At 37.6% G+C, this 20,860-nt stretch overlaps 1 protein-coding gene across 4 annotated transcripts in view; it reads right to left on the reverse strand.

Moving 5' to 3' along the window:
* Positions 1-20,860, reverse strand: part of LDAH (lipid droplet associated hydrolase) — a 117,691-nt gene that overhangs the window by 11,288 nt on the left and 85,543 nt on the right. For all 4 annotated transcript variants that reach the window (XM_013093357.5, XM_005012903.5, XM_072036485.1 and 1 more), the window contains one exon: positions 4,972-5,054. In XM_013093357.5, the coding sequence (XP_012948811.1) occupies positions 4,972-5,054 (83 nt within the window). The remainder of the gene's footprint in view (positions 1-4,971; positions 5,055-20,860) is intronic.

A 20,860-nucleotide genomic window follows, 5' to 3' on the forward strand; every position in this document is an offset into this window, starting at 1 on the left:
CTTGGCTCAGAAGAGCACTTTGCACCTATTGAAAAAGAGTGTTTGGAAGGTTTTTCACAAATGTAGGCAAGCAACTCACTCAAGCTGTGGGCAGGCAAAATATTTGTAGTATTCTTTTAACCACTTATCTTCAGATCATGCTCCTCGCACTGAGAATAATTACTAACCCCCTGTAGATGTCTACAGAGACCCAAACAAAAACACTGGGCAACATCAAAACAGCTGCTTCAGGGGTCAAAATAGTTCTTGGTTGCTTTTTTTTTTTTTTTTTTTAATATATATAAAGGTAGTTTTTCAAAAGAAAAATGTAGCACTTCACATTTCTGTGGAAAAGAAATATTTCATTTTTTACTATATTTAATCTAAATATCCATGTCTCAGTATCAGTTCAGTTGATGCTTTTGGATAACACCTTTTCTATGGTATTACTGGTGAGATATAAAATTGTATTACTTTAAATTCTAAATTCACCATAGAAATAAGCGGAAAATGGTAATCACACACTTCATTCCTTTAATTTCTTCAAAAGAGAATTTCTTCATCACCTAAACATCTACAGGCTATAAGCCTGTTATAAGCCACCCACAACACAAACTTCCTCAATGTGAGTGAAAATAGATTCATGTGTCCTTAAACTTCCAATATCTATTTTCCAGCTTGATTAAAAAACATTCTTCTCAGGCAGCAGATTTTTTTCATCTTTGTAATGTTACTTCAGATGTTTCCTGTCTTTTTCCTTACACAATCAATGTATCTGCTGCACCAAATCACTGGTGAAAATAAACTGAAGAAGCAGATAAACCTTTTTTAGGTTTAATATGCTACTCAAAAGAATTGTGATTTTCTGTTACTGGAAGAGATGGTTTATTGTCTTAAGAAATTATGAACCGCTACAGAAAGATCACTGCCAAACTGATTCATGACTTGGTGAAGTCTGTCAAAGCTTTTCCATTGATTTTGATGAGCTTTGGAACAGATCCTACACTTAAAAGTTGAGCTACTGGGTATTACACAGAGAGTAATGAATAAAATATATCACAATAAGTATAAAAAACAAAGGGATGTTTTTACTTTACAAAATTTCCTCTGCAACCCCCCTAGTTTTACCCTTTAATGCAATCTCTTCTTGATTACAACAGGATTACAGAATCCAAAAAAAGAGTCTATAAAGCTAAGTCTTAAAATAAAACAATGATTGTGGCATGATGCAGACTTAAGTATTGTAGGGAGCTCTTATGTGGAGATACCATTGCCTATGACAAGCATGCTGGTTGAGTGCCCAACACAGTCATTTTCCATTTCTCTTTTAAATTTTTATTCTATACGTAAAACCTCTGTGATGCTCAGTGCTGATCTATTTTTTATGAATACTGAATTACACCCACTTCCTTTTGTGCAAGAATTACAATAAACTTCCTCTAGTACAGTAGTATCTCTGCCTCCAGTTTCTGTTAGGAAAGGGAGTTGGTGTTATTACAGTGAAAGTATGTAGCTCAGCTGGCTTAGACACAATCAGCTAATGATAATTAACCATCATAGCTGAGCAAATCTTACATCAGCATCCCCTACCTTATTTGTTTGGATTTTGTGATTTATCACAACTCTTTGTGTTATTGCAATACGAAGCCTACATTCATGTACTGCTTGATCCAGATATAACTTTACAGCCCATATTTTAAACGCTGTCACATATTATTTTGTCAGAAGATAGGTCTCCATTCTCTTCATACAATTCCATTGCTATTTCATGTGCATAACTTCTGTCTTTAGAAGATTATAAGTAAAATACCTCAAATAACTATCCCCAAAATATTCCAGCTCCTGTTCTTTTAACATAAATCTGAGCAATAAGCATTGTTAGAATCTGGGGCCTAAGATATAATTTCTCCCAGTCCCTTACTAGTAATAATTATAATTAAACCTGGACATGGAAAGATTGGAATAATTTACTGTCTCTTCTTCTTTCTTCTTCAGATCACAGAATGCAAATATGATCCAGAAATAACTTTTCTATTCCACAGCAGCTGGCAAAGTCAGGTGTTAAGATTGGCTTTTAGCATATGATCACAGCGACCACTAAACAGTATAAATTTTTTGAAGTGACAGCTTGCCAGTTCTATAGCAACTTGGACTATAGTTCCTGTTTTTATAAACTTCCAACCTTTATAAGTTAAGCCCATTTTTTATTGTCAATACACTTCAAATTTAACATAATGCCAGCTATAAAAATTTTCCTTAATTCTTACATTCCCAGAAATTACTAGGAGAATGAAAAAAGAGAAGTATTTAGCTTCACTTTTAGACTTGCTTTTTCTTCGGTTTGCAAGCTGCTTATAAGCTCGCTTCAGCTTTTTGCTTTCTTATGTTTGCCACTTTAAAAGTATGAGGACATAGAAGAATCAATAAAAGAAAGTTAACACAGGTCTAAAAAAACTCCTGTATGCCAAGGCTGTGCTTAGACTGAGAGTCAACAACAGCACAGATGAAGCAGACTAAGACACCTGCAAGCTCTTGCTGTTGGCCTCCATTTAGCACAAGAAAAAGGCATATTCGTAATCTGGAGCATCTGAGTGGACCTTCTGAAGTCACTGGAGCTACAGCTAATTGTCAGCTCTATCATCCTCATCCAACCAAGCTTTTATGCTTAAGCAGGTGTTTGTGATTAAAATTTCCAAAAGCACTCCAAGTCCTGACCCTGGAAACTCTTTACTTTTGTACCCTGACTAATCCCAAGGTAACCTACAGTTCTGCCCTCAGTTTCAGGGCCCTGGGGGCACAAGCAGGCCCTTACCAACCTTACTTGGGACCCTCACCCACACTCCCTGCCCATGGGCTCAGCATCTCCATCTCTAACCATCTCCATCTCAGTTCCTGGGCTTTTATTTAGCCTGAGCTACCAGTTCTGCTGAGAACTAGCCTCTGGCCCTGCCTCCTGTACCAACATCAGGCCTACACTGTACACAGCTTTTTGACTGGATGGACCCCACCTTGTGGCATGCTTCCTGTCATGTTTTTGGCCATGGTTCAGTGGGTGACATTGGTAGTAGGGGGATGGTTGGACCAGATGATCTTGAAGGTCTTTTCCAACCTTTATGATTCTATGATCCCTCCTAGATAAACTTTGGACCCATGTTGTAGCCTTGTCCCCAGTCCCATCTCTGGCCCTGCCACCTGCTCCAGACTGGATTCTCTTCCTCATTGCTTTCCTTTGTTCTGGGATTGTTGGTGGACCCTGTTACCAGCACTGTGCTCTGCCTGTCCCACTTGGGTGCTGTGGGAGAGCACCCTGCTTAGGGAGTCACCCTCAACTCATGGAACCCTTCCCTTATGGAGCAGGCAGAGCCTGTTGCTCCCTGACACTCCGAGAGGCGACAGTCAATAAAATTAAGTTTCCCTTGAGTTCATTAGGCTTTGGACCAACCCACGGAAAGTTTTATTTAAGACAATGAGAGTATTTGCAGTCTGCATGATCAGCCCTTCAGTTTCTTCACTAAGATTCCTCCCTAAGTGCAGGAGAAGGTTGAATGCTCTGAAATAAAAATGCGAAGAAATATGCATACCTAGTGGAGTGTCACGTTCCTTATTCATGTGTGCTATTTTAGCTCATTAAAAAAAAAAAAAAGAACTGAACCATCTGAACATACCTTTCCAAGTGCAGAAAAGGCAGTGGGATATGTCAAAAATAAATCAATTTTCAGCCAAAAAAAGAAAGACTGATTTATTGAGTGAACTTTGTACTATATCTATTTACAAAGCGCAAAGTAATCTTACAGAGATATAGGACCTCTGTCCTAGAAAATCTCATTCTCTAAGGAAAATATCTGCCAGTGCAAAGTTTTGGAATGATTCTTCCAATAAAAGGATAAGGATGATACAAAAAAAAAAAAAAAAAAGAAAAAGAAAGAAAAAAGGAAGAGAAGGAAGGGAACACAGAAGAATAATACATGTTATGCTGATTATCTACTCACACAGCAGCTACACCAATAGTAGTTTATTAAATGTGGCAGTTTTCTGGCTCATCAGCCACCTGGAATGGTCTGACTATTACATTCTCTCAGCCTCCAAAACAGGGTGACCACATCAAAACTTCCAATTAGGAACAGTTCCTGGCCTCTGCCAACCCCTGAACCATGCTTTGGAATTGATTTGGAGAATGTTCATCGGTATAGACCCAAATTGTACCAGGACCTGTTTCAACAATAAATCTCTGCACATGAGAAAGTTCAGTGCAGGAGAAAGGTCCCCAGAAAGGTCCCCAGTTTGTTAGTTCAGCAGTAGCGTCAGTCTCCAGTGAATGTGCTTTCCACATCTTTATCTTACATGACAATCAGATGGATGAACTGTGTACACTTTGCTGATTAATGTCTCATAAGTTTTGATGCCATGGAAAAACCAAGCTTGCAGAATCCCTTGGTATTAACAGATGTCAAGTTGAAAATGTCATGGATCAGATTCTGCTCTTGGACACAGTGGTCTAGACCTCATGAGCAGACCTGCACATCACGCAACACTGCTGGTACATGTTCTGCTTGATCTGTCCAGCAGCAAAGTGTGAGGATTTGGTCAATCAGCCTGCACTCACGTCTTGGCTGGCCATCTGCCTGTCTCATCACAATCCACGTAACTACTGGCCTCACTGGGAATCATCTCAAGCTTAGCCAGAACATACACTGTTTCACCTCCACGAAGGATACTATACAAGCAAGGACATAAGGAGGACTCAGAAATGCTGTGAGACAGGTGCTACTGGAATGCTATATCTGGTAGTGGTGAATACTGTATCTACAAAGCTGTGGATCAATGACACTTTAATGATCACTGACCCTTTTAACGGCTTCTCCAAATCTATGGAATGGCACTAACATACAATCAGAATGAATCCTTCTGAAATTCTGGTTTTGAAATAATATAAAAGGATGAAAAATTTCCCCATGCACACGGACCTCCCATGAAAACTCAGAATGTAATTACCTTTTTTAAATTTTGCTTTATGGTTGTACTGTCTCTCTCCACAACCTTCATCATTTCTTGGCTTGCCATATACAAGATGTTGGCTGTAGAGGAAGAAACATGCAATAATGTAATTACACAGCAAATCTTTCACAAAAACCTATTTGTTCCCAACCATGCAAAAAGGTAAGGTGACTAGAGCAGTCATCATCTCGACAATGCCCCTGAAAAGGTAAAAAAGGAAAAAAAAAAAAAGTAAGCATGATAAATCATCCATGAAAGCAGCAGTGAGCTTTTAAATTCAAAGCATTACATTTAAGAGACATTATTAATTATTAGATTATTAAATTACTGACATTTCTATATGCAAGTCATTCAAATATTCAACCTGACAAATAATAAAGGCAATAGCAAATACAGTATCATCAAAACTTGTAGTCCTGCATCACATTACCCAAACAGGACTGGACACAGTTTGCAGTACCAAGAGAAGACCACAAGTGGCTACATTACTCTAAGGCATTTCAACGTCCAGGTCCTAGATTGACTGAAAGTATTCTAACTACTAATTTCTCTTCTGAAAAAAGGAGAAAATGGAAAGACTGACAATCTTTGAAAATAAGAACCAACGAAGTTTTGCGTGTAAATAGTTAATGACAATATTGGGCCTGAAATTGCTATGAGACAGAAGTAATACACTCTCAAAATGTGTGATAGGGGAGGAAATGGCAATTACATAGGTCTTTGGTGGTGACCAAAACATGCAGTCGGCTAAATTCCAGCAATGCTCTAAGGAAACAGAACGCCACTGGAGAGATGAGTGATGGCCCCAAAGATCAAATGTTAAAAGACAAAGCCAGTGCTCTCAAATGAAAAATAAAATCCTAGAAAGTAGTATCTAGTTTTGAGCCAGCCGAAGATGCAATACTGTTCTATGCCTGCAGAGCTCTGTCTTTTTCAATTAAATGTTGAATACAGCTAGTGTGAGACAGAAGGGCAAGATGTTGCAGCATGTAAACAACTCAACAAATCCTGCAAAAATTTGCTTGTCCCATCCTGTTCTACCAAGCAAAATGGACCTCTCTGCAGCTTTGTAGATAGCAACTTTGTCATCTAATCATGGGACAGTTGGCAAAAGTCTGTCCATCTACAGCACTGTTTCAAATTCAAGAACTCACATTTGCCTTCCTTTTCTCAGTTCAGCTCCACTGTTCAAATAGTAGATGGTAGGCAGGGATGAAAACACTGGTGGCCATCTGCAGAACAGACTGCAACAACACTGCAGAATCCTGACATATCCCAGCTTATACTTGGGATTCTGTATGCAGCTGTGCACTTCCAGTGCAGTCATACAGCATACACGGGACTGTGGGCAAAGTGAACAGTAAGTACTGTGCTCCTCATCTCCCATTTTAGTTTCTCCATCCTACCTCTTGTTCTTTGTCGGTTCTGTTCATATTTTTGAGTTGCTCATGCTTTTTATTTTAAATAAAATATAAGAAATGAAGTGGAATTCACAGCCTTAGTAAACTTAATTAGTCATAAAGATCCTAAAAGTAAAACTGTAAGACAGCAAAAGCAATAATGACACTACTTTAAAAGGAACTGTCTCTGAAGACTTGTGTACTGTGTAAGAAAGGGAACCAGGAAGGCAGGATTAAGCTAAACCGGATGAATGGCAAGGTTCAAGAGTCTATTTCAACCAAACAGAAATCCTTCAAATTTTGGAAACATGATCCTAGGGAAGCCAATAAACAGGAACTTAAACTTCAGCAGGCGTTAAGTAAGAGGAAATTGCAAAGAGCAAAAGTAGGTTTCCAAGAACAAACATTACAAGAATTAAAAATAAACAATAAAATATTCTTTAGGTATATCAGAAACAAAAGGTCTTCAAGAATTGGTGAGTCTAACAGATAATCACAGGCTAAAGGAGTAGCTAAAAAGGATAATTACAGTGTTTGGAAGCTAACAGATTTTCCTTTTTTTTTTTTTTTTTTTTCTTCATCGACCTTTCTTGTTCAAAACATTCAGGAAGTTTCTACTCTATATTCTGTATACATTCTACTCTATGTTCTAGTATATACAGAATATACTAGAAAAGTCAGGGCAAGAAGATACATATCAGAGTTTTAAAGAACCTTACATGAGGAATTGCATAGCTGGTAGCAATCCTACTATGTAAGAACCACCCTGTCCAGAGGCTTCAGGAGCAGAAAACAGTGTCTAATCATTACTGATTTTACAAAGGAAAATAGCATTTTACTGACCCATAATTTCTTGAATATTTCAGTAAACACAACCAGATGACAAAAACTATTGTTCTTCTAAATGATCTCTGTTACAATTTCACACCATAAACTGTAGTTGAAGCTAAATAGCTGTAAAATGAAAGGTTGTAATGGATTAAGAAATAGTCCTGAAGAAAAGAAAAAATATTAGTATTAGATTAGATTAGATTAGATTAGATTAGATGGTTTTCATCACAGAGAGGAATAGGGTCTAGATTCATCACAAATATGTTTAAATAGTGATTATTACTAAAATCTGTGAATAACCATTGAACACAGCTGCTGATTTGATCATTTATGGTGTGGATTAAATTACTTTTCAAGATGACTTGTCATTGACAAGGACTTCAGACCTCAACCAAGCCAACTTGAATTAAGTGTCTAAACTGATGTGGGATGAGTCCTGGCCTGAGCTTCTAGTACAGCTTCATATTTATGTCATGTGTTACTTTTAATTTATTTTAATTGTTTATTGATGGGACAAGTAGTGTACTAATAGCATTTGCACAGGATACAATGCTAGTCAGTTTGTGGGGACCAGGCAGTGAGAAATGTAGAAGGGAGCTAAAGAGGAGAGAGAAGAAATCAATTCACTAGTATATGAAGTGCAAATTCAAGATATGTTAAGTAATATACATGTGGAAAGACTCAAAATATTCTTTTACCTTAAAAGCTTCTAAATTAATGCAAGTAAAGGCATCAGATATTCAGAGACTGCTAAGATGACTGCTGTTCACTGTGTGTTTTACTCAAAAATACAATCAAATCATACATTATGTTTCATAAATAATAGGAAGATGACAATAAAGAATTCTGCAGTACCACTATATAAATCACACAACATGACCACGTCTGAAGCAGTGTGTACACTGACAGTCCCAGCCTCTGTGGGATACTGCAAAATTAAGAATGGTGGTGCAGTCAGAGAAATACAATTAAAGACATGTTGTTATCAATGCATTCACAATACTCATGATATGCTGTTTTTCCGTCTTACAGCACAATCCATTAAAATGCAAAACAATAAAAGGAAGTACTTTAATGTCATACACCATTAACTATGAACCTTACTGCCACAGGAAACTGATAAGCACACTTATTTGCCATGTAGGCATTCCCATCTGAGCATCTCGCCCTGAGCTCCTCTAACAGTAGGTACAGTTAATGCAAGTAATCTTCGAGCAAATAGTTGTGAAGGGCGGGTAATTTATACTTTTATCAATCTTTCCTTTCAGGTACCGTTCTCTAGGACCTCTGCCATTCTTGCTTGGCTTTTTCTGGATACGTACAATGGCTCATATCCCTTTCTAACTCTACTGACACAGTATGTCAGTTTATGCTGGAGAGTCTATCTTTGTTCAACAGCAGAGCTGTGGCTCCTTCAGCTGATGCACCTCTTCATAGGTATCACAGTCACATCTGCCTCTTGACAGCACAGCAAGTTAAACCCCATCAGCTTGTGTCCTATGACATTCCCAGGATCTTTTCCTGAAAACTTGCTGCTTAACCAGTGATTCACCATCCAAACTTATGTCTAGAACAGCCTGGATCTTCAAAGAAGGACAGGATTCAGTTCTACCTGCTCCCCAACTATTTCTCTTTGTTTTATCTGAAGGTCATTTTGAATGCTGATCCCATCTCTCTCCAACAAATGTGCAGTGTCTTCTAGCATCATATGGTCAGTAAACATACATGGTATTCCACTGGTGAGATCCCTAACAAAACTATTGGCAGGTAAAGGAATGAAGGTAAGACTGTTACAAAACCTTTCTAGCTACATCTTTCCAGTTTCAAAAATCCTCCTGAATCCTCTTTTCCACACAGCTGTCTAGTAGTTGTTTCAGGTATGTCATATTTCCTGAATGTTGTTATAAGGATACAATAGGAGACAGTGTAAAAATCCTTATTAAAGTCAAGATATCCCAAGTTTATTGCTTCCCTTTAACCAACATTACATTGACAAATGCTTAATGACTAAAACCAAATTGAAAGAGATACCGTTCCAGAGCAGGAACAGTAATTTTCTTCTCTCTTGCTGCTGTGGAATGTCAAACTGGGCTACTTCAGAAAAGCTATTTTTCTCAAAAGCTAAGTCACAAGTTCAGGGAGAAATCTCTCTGCTATTTCCTAACACTATACTCTGCTAACCTTGGCATTTTTTGAATATTTAGCTCTTTCCTATTAAAAAAAAAAAAAAAAAAAAAAAAAAAAGGCTATTCTGACATTTCATGAATTCTTAGCTGCTTTTTCAAAGGAAGTAACTCAGAAGAATTCTCTCACTTTTCGTGCATAATTATAAAGCCATTTTAAAGGGCTCCCAGGGACTGTTTGAGTATTTTAGCAGCTCTGAAAATCCGTCTGTAAACTGGGCACAATCAGAAGCCGAGACATGCAAAATGAATGGCTTCTGAAATGCTTCCTCAGTCTATGCAGAGGAAGGTCTCCTTATGAGATCATCTTGTCAGTGCTTGTAACATGGTGTTACAGGCTCTGGAAAACCTTCCAACACGTGCTAATGCTTGTCTTTACTGAAAATCTCTTATGATTCTCAGAATCATTATCAGAAGTCCTACAACCTAGAAAAATGTTTGTTGGTTTTGTCATGATTTCAAGCACAACATAAAATGCAACCACAACAGCAACCCCAAGCCCACGTGCTGAACAACTTGAATGATGAAGGAGTCTCATTGAAATTTGCAGAATTAGTGACTGCACAAAATACAGCACATCCAGGAGCCTGTAGGACCCTGGCTCAAAATGCTAGCATGGGAAATTTCCATAATGGACCATGTGGAAGATGTACTGAAGTTGTTACCTTGGTGTCCGTGCTGAAAACGTGGGAAATGTAGATTTTGTGTTTGGCATTCACCACTATATCTCACTACATAGTGAAGAGAGAAATTATCCGGGGTTTAATAAAGAGAATGTAAGATCAAAGTTAGTATTCTGAAAAATTAGTACATGTGAAAGGTAAGACTGAATGTGGGATGAAAGTTCAGGAGAGATATGACAATTTCCATCCACTGAGGATACAAGACTTGCACTCCTCTCCTGAAGAGACCTTGGAAGAGAGGAGCAAAGTTCACTCTTTTCTCATCCTCTGCATGCATGGCAAAAGCCCTGCACCTCTAAATTCTTTATTTAGGAAACAAGCTCCTTGACTTGGTCTTGAATCCAAACAAGCTCCAAGACTTTGTCTTGAATCAGCCTAGCACTTCTGAAAGATAAAGCTATAGAAGTTCTTTAGTTTTTCCTGCCAGAGTGTTTTCACTTATTCCATTTGTTTATCCAGTTTCACAGTCTAAGGCCAATTTTAGCATTTTTTTTTCTGAATGTTCTTAGTCTAATTCCATTCCTTTAAACCTGTACTTATGCAGGATTGATACATGATGGCAAGGCCTGACTCACTGGGATAATCCAAAGCATGGAAAGTGGAACACATTACACCAATCTTTGCAGGGTCTGGGCCTCTGTAAATATTCATTAATTTTTCACATTTTTCACTAGGAAAGTAAAAGCACTTGTCAAAAAAAAAAAAAAAAAAAAAAAAAGTGGTTGCAAACCTACAGAAACTGGCCAACGTGCATGGAGACAGTTGTAGAACCCCCAGTCCTTTCTTATACAGTTGATTTCATTTTAAACTACTTCTACGTCCTGTAATTCATAATTAAGTAATTATCATTTATTAATGAAAAAATATATAGTTATTTACATAACTATCATAAACTAAAAGGCCTAACAGCCTAAAAGTGAAATCCAAGTTTTACCAGACAAACACCATGTTTACCATACTTTTAAGACATAAAAACCTTCTCAATATATCCTAGTTTCTTTATATGCAAACCTTTTATACACAGTGCTTCACAGATTAACCTGAAAATGGAAGCCTTTCATTTACTCCCAGGTCAGGTTTATGAAATTAACTGCCAACTTACTTTCTCCCCATGATCCTGCCAATGACCTTTCTCCTGCCCTAGTAGGATCATTCCCTCTCCATGGATTAAAGGTGATTAAGGATCAGTGTCAGTTTAGTCTCATAAATTTGCTAAGCAGAGACGACAAACTGTGCCAAAATGTGTTTGATTTATTTGTGGTGGTTTTGTGATAGAGGAACACTGATTGGGCTCAAATCAAGGATCCAGAAAAGAAAAGAGTGCTTTATATCATTGGTAGCTCTTTAACCCAAAGTGTCACAGCAAGGAGTTAATATCCTTCAACTAAATTATTAGTTTTCACAAACAATAATGACCGAAATCAATCAAGCTTTTCAGTGCTTAGGGTTATTTAACCACCAATTCAATTAGCCAGTTGTTAGATGAATACCTGTATCTATTGAGCTCAAGCAGACTGATGTATCCACAATGCAGTCAAACAAATAAAATATGAAATAAAAGATTCCCTGATTTTGAAGAAACACATGTCTAGCAGCATTATTATTACTTTGTAAAGATTTTAGAACTAAATCCTGAACCAATACATTGTTAGTTGACTATTTGGATATCAACAGATTTTTGCTGGAAGCTGGAAAGCTGTCCTAATTTCAGGGAAGAAACATGATTCTAACCTGGGACAGATAAACTTGCTTTTTGTACTTGAATCTTGAAGCAAGACAGAGATTTCCTGTACTTGCACTGAAGTATGTGTTTTTTCCTCAAGTCTTCAAACTCCTTGCTTGTTTGCTGAATATCCAAAGATCATTTGCTTCCTTATTTGCAAGAAGAAGATTAGATTAGGGCTAGATTAATTGTAAAATCACACTGGAAACAAAGGGGTCATAATATGCTATCTGTGGAAATTCAAGATACTCCATAAAGACAACTATGTTTCGATACAGACACAGTTGTCTGTGTCAAAAGAAACCTTAAAAAGATGACTTACACATGGTTGTACATACCGTAAAATTTCAGGGTCAGTATTTCAGACTTAACTGATAAACTTTCAGAGCCATACATGACCCTAATTATTTAAAAATCAGGTCTGTTGTGGTGGCATGACTGTGTGCTTTTGAGCTGTAGTCAGTATCTTAATTACATAAAAAACAATATTGTATTCTTTGCTGAGCTAAAGAGATGAATTTACAGTGACAGAAAGAATAGACAGAAAGTGATGCCATACTAATGAAACAGCAGGGATAGTACAAAAAACAAACAGACAAAACAAAACAAAAAAACACCACCACTACCACCAACAACAATAAAGAAAACAGCAACCCAACCAAACCCTTTCAGCTTCATTGTCTAAGCATTTATGGAAATAATCAGAATAGTTCCCTTTCAGCAAAAATAAGTTGTTATAAAGATAGCCCCAATCCGGACACTATAATGGATGCAAACACATTCTTTAATAGCTTGTTCACCAGAACAAAGTAAACATTAGACTACAAAGGGTTACCCAAACTCACTTCATTTCCCTACTGCTGTTTGCTTTAGATTATGTTGACTCTATCAACAAGATTATGGCCGTAGGTGTAAATTTATTAAGTCCCACACATCAAAATATTGCTCTATTTTGTAACTTAGTAGGAGCTATGCTCTGGAATGGGTACAAGGAGAAATATGAAGCCAATTTTTTACTTCAAGGTCTAGACAGTGAAATTTCAACAGCATTAACTTTGGAAGAACATGTTATGTGATTTTCCAGAGTGGACAAATTCAGAAGAAAAGTAGACTACAGCCTTACCTTCATCAGGCTTCACTAATGCATTTTTTTGACCAGCCAACTCCATAAGCATACAAATAGAGTGGAGAAGGACTTCTTATGCTGTCTTTCTCAGGCTACCGTACACTAAGGAGTCTTCTTACTTTCACCAAGAATTTAAATTTTCCTTAGCCATAACTGCAGGAGTTTGCAAATATATTTAAGAAAACAGGAGACCTTGCAGCTTTGCTGGAACATCATTCCCCACCTGACTGCCAGGTGCCTCTTTACCACTGAATATTCAGGTTGATCACCTGGGTATTTCTGGATGCTTTCGCTCATTGTCCTTCTGTATCTGTATCTTCCTCTTTCTCCATAGCAGAAACAATCTCAGCCCAAGCCCCTGACCTCCCTCACCTGTCTCCTATTTCTGGATTCCCTTGGTTCTTTTCTGCTCTACCATTCTTTGCACTCCGTAAAAACACGTTTCCACACTGTCTTGCTGTTGATAGCCTTTCCTCTTTTTACTTTTTGGTCAATACCTTTGTAGAATGCCTTTCCTACTCTGTCTTACCCCTCAGAACATTAAATGCTCCGTCTTCTTTGTCTTACCAATTTCTCAGCTTCTGCTTTGGCAATTTTCAGTCAAACTTGTTTGTGTTTGTTTGTTGTGTTTTCTCACAACTGCTTTCCAACAATCAAACTTCCACAGCTTTTGGAGGTACAATTCTGGGCTGTATCTGCACCATTATACCAGATAGAATCAGGAACTCTTTCTTCTCTGGCCCTAAGGCTAGAGGATCCTATACTAGGAGGATCCTGTTGGAGCAGGCCAAAACCACACCAGAAAATTCATTAAACAGTATGGACGATCATACTCTAATGCTACTACAAGTCCTGCTCTCATTTAGCTTATTTCTAGCAGTAACCAGAGCCACCTTTGGCAGCTCCTGGCATAACATTTTCTGTACCCTACATCCGATCTGCAATTCAGAATGAATCTGCATTCTGGCATTTTCTGAACTCTCAGGTCTGTTTTCAACTATTACCTGACATTTTTTTGCCTATATTTTATTTTTCTCAAGCATTCTGTGTTGCATCTGTAGTTCATCAGTTTTGCTTGGTTCTTACCATGTTGTCTCTCGTTGAAGTTCTGAAATTCTGGATGCTACACTTGCATCTTTAAAGTGAATGAAATCATAGGGGCTGGAAATTTTCTCCAATGGTCTAAGGGAATATCAATGATATTGATACCATTTTCAGCAGATATTTGCTCATCCTGTTCTTAGAAAGCACAGATGATGGAAGTTTCATTATCTTCCCATGAAAACCAGTCAAGAATTCCTTTCTCATCATTAACTAAAGTCTAATCTGAATCTACTGTTACACATTATATTGTCTACCATGGACATTAAATTATTATTCTTTACTTGAAAACTCTTACCATGCTTTTTTGTTTCTTGTTTAGTCTAAACAATTCTAATCTATTTACTTTTTCCTTGAAGATCATAATTTTTCAGTATCTGTCATGGGATTCATATAAGTAAATGTGGATTTTGAAGGCTTAATTTATCTCCCTTCACACTGTAAAGAAGACAATTTATCTCACCCTCAAGTAGTCACCTAGATATATTACAGGAACGTTACCCGTATTTCTCCACTGACAATGACAGAATTTTAAGGGGATTATTTGAGATGAATCTCAGCTTTCTGCTGTAGACATGTAAGCATTTCTGTTCTAGCAGAAATGTTACCCTCAGTACATTCAGCCGATCTGCTTTTCACCTTCAAATGCTCTGTATCCAGCAGTTACATATTTTCTACCAGTTGCTTTCACCACTTTTTATATATTATAAAAAAGAAAAAAACACCTTATGAGAGCTAGCTTGACAGTGTCTGTGTTGCCGTATTCCTTCTTCTACAGACGTCAAGCATATGAAATAATGTACTTCAGATGGCTCAGAAGTTTCTCAGAAAGAGTCTCATGGATCTGTCTGCCCTGGTTTGTTGGACATAATATTCAAGAGGTCTCCCTGTCCTTAGCACTGGGATGTCAGAACAAGTCAGTCTGTCCTCCTCCTTTCTCTGTGCCCTTCTTTCCTAAGCAAGCTATATCCCTTAGCATTGATATTCTAGTTCTGCTTGTTATCCCACCTATGTCTGTTACACCAATTAACTAATTTACAAAGGCTTGTTACACTACTTCATTTTCCATATTTTTGGAATTTACATCACCTGCACATTACCTTGCTCAGCTGCTATCTTCTTTGCAATTTTACTTTAATCTCTTACAAATTTATTTGTTTGTCTTAATTTCACATTCTTCAGGAGGGCACTCCTGCTCTATACTATATATATGTATTACATACGTATACTTATCTTTCCTCATAAAGTCTTCCTCAAGCCTTCGTTACTATTTTACTATTTACTGTTTTGCTATTAATCATTTCTTCATGCTTGCGGAAACTAAAGCCCCTGTGATGTTGATCTGACTGACAGTGATCCAGCCCCTGTACACCCATGCACACTTGAAAATGTTATTTTGAAGAAGCACAGTGGTTTTAATTGTCATGTCTTAATGCCTGTTGAAACCAAGCAACCTCATTCCACTGTCATTAGTTGTAACAGTTTTTCACTATCTGTAGTTTGCTTCCATACATCCTTCTTTCCCACATTGACTGCAGTTTCCCAGGACATTTCTGATGCTCTGCCTTGGAAAACTATCATTTACCGTCATTTATTTTTCACAGAATGCATCTGCTGTTTCACTATTTGCCATTTAATTCCTTATTGCTATTACTTTAAATTATTATTTGTGTTGGCTAAGGACTGCAGTAAAGACTGCATTTTGTCAGGTACTGGCAGTGCTAAACATAGAAAAACCTGAAATTATTCTTTCTCATGTCACACAAGGGACTTCCGAAGAACCTCCACAAATTCTTGGTCTCCCTCTCACAGAATGCTTCACTGAGGCCTCCCTTAGTAAATTTGCCTGGCAGCCGGATAATTTCACAATAATCTGGTATTATGAAATGCTTGAGAAATGTTTTAAAATATGTAAAACATTGGCACGTTTTAATTCCCATTCCTGGTCTCTTTAAAGATAAACTGGACAATATACAAGTAGATTGACAATTTGCTGTTAAATGTAGCAAAAGAGAAGAGTCCTAACTGAAAACTTACTACCTGATCAGATCATTTTTCTAACTATGAATTAGGTGCACAAATTAGGTGGGAGTGCTAAAGGTCACAGTCTGGGGTTTGGCTTTCAGTGTGTCAGAGGCTATTCAAACTATTTGGAAAAATATCACTTCTGTCCTACAGGTTTTACAGTCTATTTATAAATCCATGGCTGTACCACAAGGAATTGCAAATTTGCATGGAGGTTTGCTCCTCGTTCTGGGGGAGGACAGAGGATAGAAGAAAAGAAAATGATTTAATTTAAATGGGAAGATGCCAAAGGCTAGTATTTTCATAGTGCAACAGAGCTCATCTGCATCTTGACATGTAATATATGACTCTTTCAAAAGTCCTCTCAACTCTACAGTGAAAGTGCTTAAATTGCAAAATGATTAATCAGTTCTGGATTGGATCCTCATGCTAAACTGAAATTCCCTGCAAAAAGTAGACTGAGCTTTTGAAAACACATTATCCTCAGGGAACATACTACTATCTGGTCAGAGTTTTTTTCCTGGTAAGTTGCCTATCTTATTGCAAGGGTCTTCAGAGGAGTGTAACACTAGTTTCCTTTCCAGTTTATCCTTTGCTCTTAAGGAAGCAATCTCTGTCATTCCTCAGAAAGACTCAGAACACGGTGGTACGAACTAATAATACCAAACAGCAGTGTAATTTCCTATGGGGAAAACATATTTTCTACTGGTAATTATTGCCAACAGCAATCTTGGAAATATCGTATAACATTGTTTAAAACATCAAACAGAAGGAACTGCTTAGTATCAAGGATGACTAAAGCAGGAACATGTGCTTCCACACATGCACACACACATTAGATAAAATGTTGATGTTTAGCGGCTTACAAGACGTAAACATTGACTTTGGGTTCTGGTTCAGTTTACAATTGAATTTGGAATGAAAACATACCAATTAATATATAATCACGATCAACACAATTAGGCAGAAATAGCTGCATTTGTTATGACGGACGTCTTTAATCTGCTTGGTATTCAAGTTGCAGGAAGATCAGAACTACACATGAAAATCAGTCAGCTGTGCTTGAGAAAGCATAGCAGGGGTTGAAGGCAAAAATAAACAAAAAGTTATTCAACAATTGTATCTGAGTGTTTTACAAACAATAGATGCTTTGTTAAGGAGTGTGAAAAACACTCCTTTACTTCGTGTAATGAAACACAAGCAGAAGAAGTGAGGTGTGATGGAAACCGAAATGTCTATGGGCTTTATCCTGCCCAAGATTGCTTGGGAGCAACTCCCATTATCTTCAAATGATATAACTACCCCTTAGCTGGAGAAATCTCCAGTTTAAGCTCTCACAAACCCTGACAGTTGGCCATGATGATAAGATTTCTGCTATAGTCCAGATTTTTGGTCATCTGCTCTCTTCTTGTCTAAGAGGGGCACAGAAGGGTCTGGTGTAGGTGGTCCTCAGTCCCCAAGGACGGGCAGTGTATGCATCAAGTTAGCATCTCCACGCTGTGCTTCCTGCCTGGGCTCTACTGGGAGTTAATATGCTCTCCTAGACACATGTTTGAACATGTGAGCAGCTTTATGCAGCTCAGTTTAAGGGTTTTCTGGATTTGTACCTGATGCTGCCCCTTCCTTGAGGAACCCTGATGGAGTTCAACAACCGCACCACACTGTCCTCTGAATGGCGTGAAGTCCCTCTCGGGTGCACTGGATTTGATTGGTACAAAAAGTGAACTTTGCATCACTCTTCGTTAAAGATAAAACCACTGGTTTTAAAACTCATTGTAAATACTGTCAGCTATTACTCTAACCAGTAACTAATCTCTTGCATCACTGGGATTTCTCCAGATAACCAGCATTTCCTCCATAGACCCATGAAGACTCTATTGAATTTTAACCTTGATAATATCATCATGTTAAAGAGTTAAGAAGGGCAGACAATGAATACTGGTTGACATTTTCCTGACAAGCAGTATTGGCAAAACACAATGAAATACTGCATTATGTGACTGCAGCAATTACACACAGACTGGTGTTTCCTTTAGTTGCATGGAGTGACAGGTATTGCACGAGTTAGCAGCTTTGTAAATGTTAATCTCCAAAAAAACTACTCCAAGACAGTGTCTGCAGTCCACCCATAGGTATATGCTTCAGTGCTCTGTTGGGACTATAGGGAGTGATCGCAGAATATATACTTTAATTTCAGAAAGGACTTATATGGATCAAGGTAAACTCCCAACCAGCAAACACAAGTTATGACAGATCTAGGAGCTCTATTTCTCGAAAAATTTAGACAGACACATCTTAGACAAAAGACATGAGTCTACTGTGGAAGGGGATCTTTCCCCTGAATCCAGGGGGTTTTGTAGTGGGACCTGGGGAAATAAAGCACCAACACACAGATGACTGTATCTGACAGCGGCTAGCAGAAAGGAACTGTAGCTGGTAGCATTTAACTGGCATATAGTTATTTTCAACATCCTTTTGGCTTTGTTGATGTTACCCTTTCCTTTTTCATGCCGTTTGCAGTGTATTGTTAGACTCATTGCAAGTCTATGGAAGTAAAACATATCCCTAGGGATGAAACCCCACCGGGGTGAATAAACAATCTCCCCTTCCCAAAGCAAATCCCAACAGTGCCTCACATTTCATGGAAATGATCAGCAGCTCCGCTATCCAAACATTCACGCCTTATGAGTAATATTTATGATGGGAGTCTTTTACGTAGGGTTTTTCCCCCAAGAAGAAAAGGAGGAATAATTAAAAGAAATAAAACCAATGAGAAATTTCCACATTATTACTATTATTTTCACAAGGTTTTCACAGGAAAGTAAAAGCTTTCGCAAGTAATAAAAGTCCTTGTTAAATGTCTTTCTTTCTTTTGGAAGTGGGGTAAATTATGAAGCAGATTGACTTTAAAAAATAAATAGGACTATAAATACATAAAAGTCATTGCCTTCCACCAGTAATTTAATATGAGCATCCTACTTTTAAATAAGGAAAACTTTAGTTCACTCGCAGAAAGAATAAAGCAGATGTGAGCTTTTTCCGTCAGCTTAAGTGCTGCCTTGGTAAGGTGAGTTGTCCGACAACATTAAACAAACATTTTAGTCAGGCATCGCACAGGAAAATAAACAGTAGCAGAGGAAACATGAAAATATTAAAGGCTGTTATTCTTTGGCCCCTTTTCCTGCAAAGCAGGTGATAAAATATTACTGTGTTTCCACAGGTAAGGAAACACTCTCTTAAACACTTTGCAGAAATACATATTACGATCATCACTTAAAATGTCAGAAGTGGATAGGGCTCAGCTGTGACAGCACACAGGAGCCTGCAGAGAAACTCTGCAGGATCAGAAGATTTAGCACGCTGGGTCGGACTGGCGGGCTGCCTACAGCAGCCTTCTGACCCTGGGCAGAAGCAAATTCAAATACAGGCAAAAAGCATCTTGTAAGAGACTGCTGTAGAGTTACCTGATTTCAGGAAATGATGTGGATACCACTTAGAAACTAGTGAGAAGGAGGAAGGTTGTCTGCTCTATCGTTTTGACCTCTCTATGAACCAATGAGTATCAACAAATGCATATAGAAAGATGAGAGGGTACCTTCATCTTTGTTGCCTACCTGTGATATGCTATACTGTTATGTCCAGATATAAGCTTATTTAGTTTATGTAGTTATAATTTACTCATCATGCTGGTAATTTCTGTCCTGAAATTTTGTCTAGCTATAAATCAACTCTGAAATTCTATACATATTTAGTTATAAAAATAATAAAAAGTATCTTTGGAATGATTTCTTCATTAGAGCCAGAAGTTATTTAAAACTTACTTACATCAGAAGAAAAAATAAATCAATTCTTTTAATCAATCCTTTAAATTGTGTACTGAAAAAATTAACTTGAAAATTTACTCATCTGCACAGTTGTCCAGTGGCAGGGGAAGGAAAGCTTTTTTCATGCCCGCTATGAAAAACATAGGTGTGAGTTTGCAAGATAATACTTCAAATCCTCTGTGGTTTCAGTTTCCGACTCTACTTTAAAATGCAGAGCACGAACATCAGCCTGTCTAGCCAATGTGGTTTGTGCAAGTTTCTCATGACTAAGATATCTATATACATTTATACGGTTAAATTAATGGTTAAGCAGATTAGGTAACTAAAATGTTGCCTTGGGATGTACATCTATGTGCAGTTCTGCTAGTGATCAGCTATGGGATGCTGGGCAATAACTCATGGCTTGACTTGAGCAATGCTCACTGATGCTCACTGTCTTGAATGTCAGGTTCTTCTTAAAATGTGTTTGAAATGAGATGACCTAGATAGACTTATGGAAAGTAATCAGATAAATTTGACTAATATTGCACAAATTTTTTGTAAGTAAAAAAAAACACAGATCCCTAAATCAAGATGAAAAAGCAGAATATGCAATGCCTCCTTGGCCTTACATGCCTGAATGGAGAGCCATACAGTTCCATACAACTCCAACCAAAAGAGCACAGCGTTTCATGATGGATTTAGAGGTGCTCATCGTATCTTCCACTGCTTTTAGGAGTTAAATTTTCATTTCAGTGTAAGAAAAGAACACCATTTTTTGCAAAACAGAAATAAAAGTAAATTAAATTGTAGCTATAAAACTTCAGCTATAAAAATAAGCTATTATATAGCTTTCTAAAGTACTGATTAGAAACTGGGTGGGCAAAGTGCTCTGATTTCATCATTTCATGTGAATTCACTTATTAAATACTGATCTAATACTTTAAACAGTCATTTTTAGCTCCAAAAAATATCAGTTGCATTGTTGGAGCGGTTCATGTGTGTCATGAA

This window comes from Anas platyrhynchos, chromosome 3 (assembly GCF_047663525.1).
Source record: "Anas platyrhynchos isolate ZD024472 breed Pekin duck chromosome 3, IASCAAS_PekinDuck_T2T, whole genome shotgun sequence".
In the NCBI taxonomy this organism is placed as follows: Eukaryota; Metazoa; Chordata; class Aves; order Anseriformes; family Anatidae; genus Anas; species Anas platyrhynchos.